Here is a 10,778-nt window from a genome sequence, read left to right on the forward strand (position 1 = left end):
TAGGGGAAACCATGCTGCTTCTCCTTGCCCTGAGAAAGATTAGTGTGCAGCTGTTGAGAAAGACTATCTTCAGCTATTCAGCAGCGTGGGAGGGCTTACACGAGGATGTCCTGGGAACCTATGGATCCGAGACCCACTCCTTACACATACACCGTGGTTTTCAACACTTTGGGGGGGGCATCTGAAATAAATTTCATTAAATGACCTATTCAAATCTCTTTTTCCTGTGGCCCAGCAAGCTACTTGTCACTAACAATTTAACTTCTTTCACTTAAGAAATATATAAAAAAAAAAAAGAACACCATACAGTCAAAATGTCATCATCAGGTTTTATTTTAGTTCTGTTAGCATATATTTAATGCAAAGGCAAACTAGGAACTATATAATGACCATACACTCTCTTGATACAGAAAAGAGCAGAAGATCTCATAGTTAGGTATCAAAGAAAGCAAATTTATTTTTTATGTCCTGAAAAGAGATTCTACTTCAGGCAGGAAAAATGAAAAAAACCCCAACCCAACAAACCCAACCCTATCTAGAAATTCAATAAGCCAAGAGACTAAAGAAGAATAGCAAGAGTTCTGGTCCCGCAGACTTATCTCTCTGCTGCTGATCTTTGATTGTGGCTAAGAGGCGCTCATCCGAAATGATGAAGCGTGAGGGACAGTTTCAAGCCTCACCTACATTCCTCTAACCCTGGGTCAGCTGCGGGTCTCGTGATGCAGTGTTAAGGGCAGTGACAGTTGCCTGTGGCTCACGGGTCAAAGCCAGAGTAGAAGGCAGCCTTGCCTATCTACCTGTTCTGCATACCCTAACTTATGCAAGAACCACTGTGCCATATTTACATCCATCAATAACCCTCCATCCCTGGGACGACCCTTTCTGGGTAGTGTAATCACTTTGGAACCGTGCTGCACAGAGCAGACAGCACAAAGTGTCCTCGGTGGAGGAAGCCTTTAGTCGACCACCATTTACACTTCCACGCGGGCAACTCGGAAAAATTAGAAGAAGATATATGTGCAAGAGAAATACGTTTGTTAAAAACAACAACAAAAGATAATGGAAAAAGCTCAGATTCCAAGTAATTGTTCTCAGAAGCTACTCCTGACGCTGTAGCAATGAGCTGTCTCCTGGAAGCACAATCAATTTAACTCAACCGTGCAAGGAAAGTATGACTAGCAGTGTGCAGGCAAGGTCTGTGCAGCTCAGAGTGAAAATGGCTCCATTCTTGCCAGTCACACTAGATGAATAAAGACAATAGGGAAGGAGAGGGCCAAGCCAGGAGGGCCATAATTACACAATATCAAGTCCCAGGCCTTGCAAAAATATAACCTTAGTGATACAGAATAAGGAGCAGAGCAATTACGTAAGTTTTCTGTGACCCCGGAGAAGGATTTCTTTTCCTTTGATCTCCCTGCAGATGCATGCCATTCCCAGCCTCATAAAACAAAGATTTACGATGAGGTTCACCCTAGCACAGCTCTCACAACAGATCCTCCTAACCACGTTACGTTGTCCCTTAAACAATGGAGGAAAAGCTTCGTAGTGGTTAGTCGCTCTCTTTGTTTATCCACCAAAACCAAATAACGCACAAAAAATTTATGTAGAAATGATGAAAGCAACAATATCTAGTAAGAGGTTACCTTTAGGAAGACAACACACTGTCTCCCTACTTTACGTTGGTATCGAGAAGGAAGCATTCACAACACAAGCCTATCTTTGCCTCCTTCTTGAATGACTTGACCAATGGCCTTTTGATTTTGCTGTTTCAGAAAACATTCTCTCTTACATTCCATTAACTGCTCAAAGTCCTGCCACATTTTAATTTGCTTCATATTTGGCCCGTGACTTTCCCGTACAACTTTCTGCTTCTCTCGTAATTTCTGTTAAAAATACAAAAATATTGGATGTTTGGAACAGTTCTGTGCCACAAAAATTGCTTACATAGGCAGATTGGAATGACGAAGATTTTTATATGCTACTGAAATATTATTTTGTTCAAGTTGATAACACTCCCTGCAAGTGATAGATGCATTAACAGTTGGGACTCAGATATCCACAAACTGACAATTATTTCAGTGTTTTAAAACTGTCCAAATAATAGTCTTATCTATTTGAGAGGTTATGCTAAAATTCTGAGTTCGTTTCCGTACAGAGCTCTTGCAGTATCAAGCTGCAAGCTGCAATCAGTTAGTATCATGATATTATAAACATGAAATTAATGTTTTGCAATGAAACTGATTATTAATAGTGGCAGCCCAAACGTGTAGAAATCGCTCACAGACTCACTCATAAAAAGGAAACTAATGAAAGAAAGATGTTTAGTGTGAATTGGTAAGCCTAACCTTCTCCATGCTGGTCTGAGCTTCATACAAGATTAAAAAGGGACAACTGCTTTTGTTTAACACTGCTGCGCTGATGATCCCCTGGCCTTTAGTGATAAGGCTGACAGGCTTCAAATTTATTGTCTTCAACAGGTTGCTTTATATACAACATAAAATTTGAGCTGGCACAGTTTGTTATGCCCATGTTTCAGTTTCTTGTCCAAATGGTTTTCAGGGAATGTGCTGTCACGTTAAGCTGTTTGACTATCTTTTACAAACAGCTCATGCTATGCTCTGCAGGAAATCAAGCCCTGAAGAGCGAGCATGATCTCTTTTCAGGGTATTAGTTACCAATGCCAGCAGTGATGGAATTTTCTTTGTAGGCTGCAATATGCTTTTTATAAAAGACTGATCACAGCCTCTAGTAATAAGCCCCACAAAAATATGAACCGTACAATGTTTTTACAAGGTAAAAACCTCATTCTTACCTTCCCGAGGTTTTCTTGTTCCAGAATCATTCGTGTATACTGTTCTCTAAAGGAAATAGAAAGTAATTTTATTATGATTTTATGGTTCTATGTAATAGAACACAATAATGATGGAAAATTATGAAACTATCAGGAGGTTCATAAATTAAATAGAAGAGGAAGCATGAAGAAACCTTTCTGTCATTGGACAACGTATCCCTTGACATCAAGGATCAGATCTCTCTGATTCTCTCAGTTGTGCAGTTGGGAAAAGTGGTATCAGAGATGATCTCTCACATTTTTGAAGCAAGCATGATTACCACTCCTTCCAGCTTGAAGACAACAGTAAGATCATTTACAGTAAGACATACTTGATCCCTTTTTAATAATGCATTTATCCTGGTGATATGCTGAGGTTAGCCACAGTGACCTCATTTGTCAGAGTTTACAAACCCACAGCCCTTAATTGCTGTGAATGTAGCGTTAGAATGAGTGAGAAAATACCGGAATGAAGGGGAATAGTATTTCCCCCCAGGTTTGACAAATCCAGTGACGGCAATGGAACTGCTGTGTGTTCCTTGCTTTCAGAAAACAGCCGTCACATTTAGGTGCCTAAATATAGGCTTAGAAGCATAACTGTTGACATTCATTATTAAAAATCTTGGCTGTACACCTTTGTCTTGTAACACGTGGCTGGATCACTTTCTGACATATGCAAACTTGATACATGAAACCTGACAATATAATATGCAAACCAGAACAGCAGGATCCAGATACCTTACTATGTACTTATTTTGAATTTTTTTGAGATGTGACAATAAAAAAACCTCTTCACTGATTCACTTGGGAAAAAAATATTATATTTTGTGAGTAACAGGTACACTTAGAGTTTGCTAGTGGAATACAAAGTAACTCGGCTCAACTAGAGAACTTCCCAAATTGCTCAGGGTAGAATACCTTTGCATAGAGAAATCCTAATTTCCAGAAAGAAATATCAGCTTTCACGACACCAGAGTGTGAACATTTGCTAGAGCATGGTGAGCAGCCGTGCAGAACCAAGGCATCGTGTTTCTTCTATTCCTTCCATTTCTACTAAGTACTCCAGGCTTTCGACTGGAGCATTTGGGCCCCTGGCCACCTGGTCCTGCCTGCCGTACTCCCTGCAGAATGGACGTGCAAGGAATGAAGCTGGATCATTTTATGATCCCTCACTCTTGGACGATTCTAGCCAGAACAAATCAGAGCCATCTTGAGGCTGCTCCAAGTGCTGTGCTGCACAGCTGATCCCTAGCAATCCTCACCAAATCAAAGAGATGGAAAGCCACACTGAGTCTTATTTCCACTGGCACACAGCATCTGTTCACACACACTTGGCCTCAAGAACATACTTTTTTTCGTCAGAAGATTAGATGTCTTTCCTAGTAAGTTTTTTCTTTACTATTTGTAATGATAACTGGAAAGAATGCAACTTAATAACTTCATTAAAAAAAGCACAACTTTCTATTTTTAGAGAAGAAAATTAACTTTTCACATTCCTAAGGAGTGACTCCACAGAACAGAGAGTTTATATTCAATAAAGAGGGTCAGAATTAAGACTTTTTTGTTCAATATGTTGTTAGGAAAGTGCTGTTCTATTTATGGTTCATTTTTACTCCGTTTACATTCCAGTGCCTGCTGAAAAATACATTCACATTCTAAAAGGATGTCTAGAAAAATAATTTATCGTCTCATTTTATATTTTGCAAAGATCTCTATATTGGATTTTGTTGTAATTCATTTAAACGGGACAGGTCTGTGACCTCTTACAGAAGGTCAAAAATGTGTATAGTCACTGTGAGAGCATAATTTCCCTAGCTTCTGTGCCCACAGTGAGCAAGTGAACCGGGGACAGCAGAGAGAGTGGTAATGCTCCGTTCACATTCTCCTCACCATACCTGGAATTACATAGCTGGGCTCATGCTTAATTCCAGCATTTGGCTTTGATGGCTTGTCTGTGTGAATACTCCCATTGTGGCTGTTCATTTCACAAGTATTTCAGTTGGAGCATTTTTTGCTCAGCATCTGTGAATAAACTCCGACCCTCCCCTTCCCCGCGAAGCCGTAAAAGGACAGTGCCTGCTGTTTGACCTGCATTTCCTCTCAGCTGCTTGGCTGAGCTGTCTTGCCTTTCATACTAATGAATATTCACATCATCACTAAGATTTTTCTCACAGCCACTTCTCTCTTTATCCTTCTGCTTCATTTTGCTGTTTCATCGTCTTTCATTAGATAAATCTTTTATTTCCTACAGCTTTGCATTATTTTGTGAGATGGAGTAAGAGGCTGCTTAGCCTCCACTAATGTGCTATCTCCTCATCCTTTTCTTTTCCCACCCTAACATTAGTAGTTTTGATTCTTTTCTTACTCGTATTTTTCCTACATTGTTTCCTACATCGTGTTTAAACATTCTCATGCCTCAGATCCTTGCAGCAGGTCTCTGTGGTGGATATTAATCTTGCCCTTCATTTCCTAGTGATCTCTGCCTCATGTTCTAGACCAGCAGGAGATGCAGCTCCACTGGTACCAGTGCAAGGTGCATCAGGACAACTTCTGGTTGATGAAGGATTTGATGGGGGAAGACGACCTCATCTCTCTGTCTCCGGAGGGAATCCCTGGAGTTTTCTCACTCAGTTTGACACATCACTATTATCCCTGTCAACAGCCCCACTCCAGAGCCCAGAAAATCCTAGTGGTCAACCACCACCTTTTTTCACTCCACAATGAGTGAAGACACTGCCCTGGTGATACCAAATTACTTTTGATTATGTATACTACCACCTAACGGTGCTTCCTTTGTGGCCACCACTGCAACAGAAAGGTCCAGAAATTATTCTGAAAGGTGAAAATCTTGAGGACAGATGTCTTGAGAAATTGATTTAAACTCCTTTGAGAAGACAGACAACTACTGTTTCTCTTTTCCTGTTGTGCTGTCAGCACGTTGAACAGTCTGACGCTTTCAAATGGAATGTAGAATGATAATTAATTATCTAATTAAGCAGTTCTATCTTTGCTTTTCCCCTCAGTCATGTTTTTAAATTGTTTTGTGAATGGGACAATTTTGTGAAGCATTTTGGCACCTTGTACAGAAGACTGTACACGAACCACAGCTCTGACATGACAGATTACACAGATCTCAAGCAACAATCTGTCCCGCCGCTGAAATACAAATGCAGAAATCTAAGAAGAGGCCTCACATCGAGGAATTATACTGCTGTGGATTTTTAAAGCCTAAGCAATAAAGCAAACTGTAGGAACGCTGATTGATGCAGACTGAGATGGAGAGGTACAAGGCAGAGCTGATGCCCCCCTGCACGGAACTAAAAATGATACACGCTGTGGAGATTCCTTGCTACAGTAATGACTGCACCTTTAAGGAGACCCAATTCTCAGAACATCAGAGCGTTTTTCACTCGTTCCATTCGTTAAAAAATAAAACAAAAAGACCCTTGGTTGAACCAAGCAAACATGAATTTTAAAACTATGGTTTTGATAAATATTTTCATGACTGAGAAATACTGTGGTGCAAAAGCCAAAGATCACTTTATAAAACTAGTGACAGCAATTTAAACTTGTTGATTTTGTTGACAGCTAGGATCTAAGAATTTAGGTTTTTGTGTGTGTCAAAGATAAAACTAGCTATAAACCAGAATTTGTATTTCATGCAAAATTATAAAATCTTGAAAAAGTAATTACGAAGAATAAAAAAAACACAGGTATTTTGACCAAATGAAAGTTATAAATGTTTTGGGCTTGGATTTTCCTGATGTTTAATTTTGATGGAGCTGAACCAGCTTGTTGACTTTATTGCCTGAATTTTGTTTCACCTTGTATATTGTATTAAAAGACTGAACATATACAAAATTTTAAACAGGATACTTTTATAAAAATATTTACTATAAATTAAATTAATTTAATAATAAATTAAAGTGTAAAAAACCTATATGACATGGTAACATTTAGACTTCTTAGGACAGATAATTAATCCAAAATATCTCATTCTCAGAAAACATTTCATTCTTTGGCAGGACTGCATAATTTAAAAATAGAAAACTACACTCCCAAAATATCATCAGCTCAATTCATAACCCTTTCTGCTTCTCTCTCTACCAGGCAAAGGCAAGGGGTCCTGAAAAAACTCACAGGATGAAGCAACCGTCTTTATATTGGAGTAAATTAAATTGACTGTAAAGACGAAGGTTTGTGTGATGGTGCAGAACAATATTCATTCTACCTCGAGTTAGAACTGCAAATAGGAGCAAAACCAAAATAGGAGCAAAACCAAATCTCATGTAGGATGAGAATATGCAGTCCTCTGCTCCTGTACCAGTAATGGTGACAGTTATTACACCTTCTACTCTTCTACAGAAGAGCAGAAGATTTGCAAGAAATGGCCACAATCTGAGGGCAGCACATGGTTGCTCTCCGAGAGGTAGTAAACCTTCTACTCCTGCCCGCTGGAGTCTCGGGGGAAACTTGGCAGCAGCGTTACGTCTGGTAGAGCCACACTTCCTGCAGGACCTAGCTGGAGCACAGCTTCTCTGAGCTTCTGCCAACGCGGGCTGCGAGTTAAAACTGCTATCTGGGGCCTATAATCTCCAGCAGGAAGAGAAAATCTTTTGGTATGTCTGAGAGAACTCGTAGGTTTACAGCAGTATATACTGGAATTTGAGATGCTTATTTTTAGATTATTATAGTGTTTCTAAATTTATCAGGTGAACTCCTCCAGTTCAAATGCCAGTGAGAAAATTCCTAACTTGAACCTCAGTTTATGAATATCCTCAAGTTAACACAAAGGAAACACGATAATATACTTACCGAATTGCCTTTCGTCTTTCCTGGGGGTCTGGGGAGATGTATGCCTTCATTTCTTCTTTAGCACGCTGCAGCTGTATTTCTAGGTTCTATAAATACATACGTAATTAAAAAAAAAAAAAATATAATAATTCCTATTTGAAATGAACAATTGGGTCCCTCTTGTGATCTTACCCTTTTCATGCAGTTAATATAACGGTAGTTGCTTTCTTCCTGAACGCACTCCTCAAGAAGTCCTTTCACTTCCTGTCGTACAAGAGTAAGATTTCAAAGGACATTGTAACTGAAAGTCCACAGAAATGCCCCGTGTTGCTATATGAACCATGAGAGTCCGTAATAGAAACAGGCATTATACTGAATTGATGATTTCTTAAATGTTTATAAAAGAGACTTCAGTAAAGCCAAAATTATGAAGTGAAAGACAATTGACTTTTTTAGATTTGGAGTTTCAGTCACAGTCAGAGATGCTAAATGATTGTTAATAGGCATTTATTAATATGACTGACTTCTAACGGACACTTCACAAGCGCTGCCAAGACTCTTGTTCCTAAGCACATCTTAAGTGCTAAATACAGTTGTGAATAAGCATTTCCTGGAACACATCTGCAAAATGTATGTTAGAAACTACAGACATGTTAATAGTATGTTAATTAGCAATCAATAATTACGTTGATGAGTACGGAGTGGTATGGAGTCCCATCTCTAAATGGTCCACACCAAAAAACCCTAATAATCCAAATGGAATTAATGTACTCTGGGTCGCACAACAATTGTCAACTCCAAAGCTCTGTCACCACGTGATTTTCAGACCATCAGCTGGAAAACCGAATTCTACTGATCAACTGCAAGAGTTTGCTGACAGACATGTCCAGCTTAATCAGTGGATGTGATTGTCATCATGTGTTAGAAAATGACTAAGATTTCTCTGCCAAGAAAAAAGCCTTGGTTGCTATTGTAAAATAGCACTTATGGAAGGTCTACTTCATAGTAGGTTCATCTGTGCATTCTTTTATTTTGCTTGGATTAAGCCATACAAAGGTAATTTTAGTGCAGGAAAAGAATTATCTATATATCCATCCACACTTTAAATGTATGCCTTTTTTATTTTGAAATATATTCCTTGAAAAATCAAGACTAAAGTCACAGGAGATAAAGCATATTCATACAAGCATATTAACACTGTCCCCACCTTAAAGGATTGCAGTGCTTTAGGTACCTCCTTTCCTAAAAGTGCTATAGTTCAAGTACTGCATAAGCTACATACACACAAGCTCAACCTATATGGTTGTATTTTTAAAAAACTGTTGTATGCAAGAATACAAACCAGTCACATTTAGTGAAGTATACTTGCCATCAATTTCAGTGCGTTAATTATCCACTGGATGTAATTAATCTGCTTAAATGCATATAAAGATTTGTCTTGATAAATTAATTCTTATTTTATGGTCAAATTCTCTCCTAACAGATACTATCTGGGTCAGCAGGATTTCTGGCAGATGGATCTTTTTTACAGTATTCCTTCTAATCAAAGCTGGACGTCGGTGGATGGACTGATGTTCCACTGAGTTCAGTTGTTGCTGTTCAGAGCAGATGTGTGTGACTATAGCTAGTCCTCAGCAGCTTCAGGCTTGATTTGCATAGCTGTGGATCACCACTGACTCATTTCCACCTGAAGTGGATTCATACTTTCCATATCCAGAGGGAAGGCCGGGAAAATATTGTACCACAGTGAATAACATGTTGCACAGCATGTATTAATATGCATGAATGAGCCACCATCTTACCTGTTCCAGTGTAGAGCGATTGCTCTCTAACCCTGCTGCACAACTGTCGTATTGGATCTTTTTTTCATCACATTCTTGAGTTAATTCCTTATGTGAAAAGGGCAAAAGGGTATATAAATGAAATCTTCAACTGACTGACATGTGACATTCAGGCAGACTGTGTTGGTGTCGGTCTCACACATCAACCTCAGCTATTGGCATTCTCGCAGCCGCTTACATAAAACCTAGCAGGCACACGGGTATTATTACACACGGGGAAGCCTCTAGCCTCCACTTGCATACTGGAGGATCAGCTGTATACACCACACCATAGCATGCAGATTTCCTCTTTACAGCCACATCCATAGCTTTAATGCGGTAGGTTAATAGGGCAGTGTTTGCAAGAAGAAAGGAAAAATAATTATGAAAATAGAGATTAAGAAAGGATTAATATAATTGCTACCTATGAAAAGCCAGCTTTCTAGTTGTACACAACAAACGCCTTAGCTGGATTTCATTTGGCGACGCTTTTAATAGAACCATCAAAAATAAGATTTCTGGAAAACTGGTTGATAGATAAATGGATCGCTCGCGCTACTTCTATGGCAATGAGCCAACTTATAGCAGCTGTGGACCTGAATGACTCTTTTTTCAGCTCTCCATAAAACTTTGAAAACAAATAGATAAATCTGTCATTCCTACAGACTAATATAGGACTTTGATCTATGTACTCAACTACTTGGATACGGTATTATTTGCAACCCATTTAAAAAGGAGAGTGTTAGTTGAGATCATCAGTGCTGAGATGCAGAAAAAGCTTTGAAACCAATTTGAAAACTAACTTTGCTATAGGTTTGAACTATGATTTTTTAAATTTTCCTCTGGTGTAATAATTTTTTTTAATTGCTAAAAAGGACAAAATTTTCAGCCTGATTTTGTGCCTGCACTGTCAGCTTTTACAAATTCCAGTCTTTTACATGTTGCTTGTTGCAAATCACTGTTGATCCATTCTGTTATTTCCAGCTTTCCTTCAGAATTTATTATGTCTTTGCGCAGCACTACAGAGATCTGTAAATTAGACTATTTGTGATTCTGACTTGATTCACATAGAATGAGAGAAGTGTTTCTACTAACTTGGCACTTTTGACGCAACTGTCTCAGTTCTTTGATAACAGGAGCTAGGCTTGCCTTCTTCTCTGCCACCATAGCATTCAGTTTTTTTACCTGATAGAGGGACAAAATAATATACATTCACATTATGATACTAACAGTACATTTATATGATTAGGAATGTGAAAAGAAAGAGAAGAAAACCAAAATATGGAGAGAAAAAAAATGTGCAATGAAGCCTGAGCTATATATAATGTAACGTA

The 10,778-nt window shown here is 38.8% G+C and overlaps 1 protein-coding gene across 1 annotated transcript; it reads right to left on the reverse strand.

The window, feature by feature from the left end:
* Window positions 1–539: 539 nt before the first annotated feature.
* On the reverse strand, window positions 540–10,623 carry LOC104623265 (intraflagellar transport protein 81 homolog). Its single transcript, XM_010290305.1, has 6 exons — window positions 10,540–10,623; window positions 9,427–9,513; window positions 7,817–7,888; window positions 7,646–7,731; window positions 2,813–2,858; window positions 540–1,883 (listed from the first exon to the last, which is right to left on the reverse strand). Exons 1-6 carry the CDS (start codon window positions 10,609–10,611, stop codon window positions 1,701–1,703), a joined length of 546 nt encoding a protein of 181 aa, XP_010288607.1. The 5' UTR covers window positions 10,612–10,623; the 3' UTR covers window positions 540–1,700.
* Between the last annotated feature and the right edge of the window lie 155 nt (window positions 10,624–10,778).

This window comes from Phaethon lepturus, unplaced genomic scaffold, assembly GCF_000687285.1.
Source record: "Phaethon lepturus isolate BGI_N335 unplaced genomic scaffold, ASM68728v1 scaffold4547, whole genome shotgun sequence".
NCBI classification, from domain to species: domain Eukaryota; kingdom Metazoa; phylum Chordata; class Aves; order Phaethontiformes; family Phaethontidae; genus Phaethon; species Phaethon lepturus.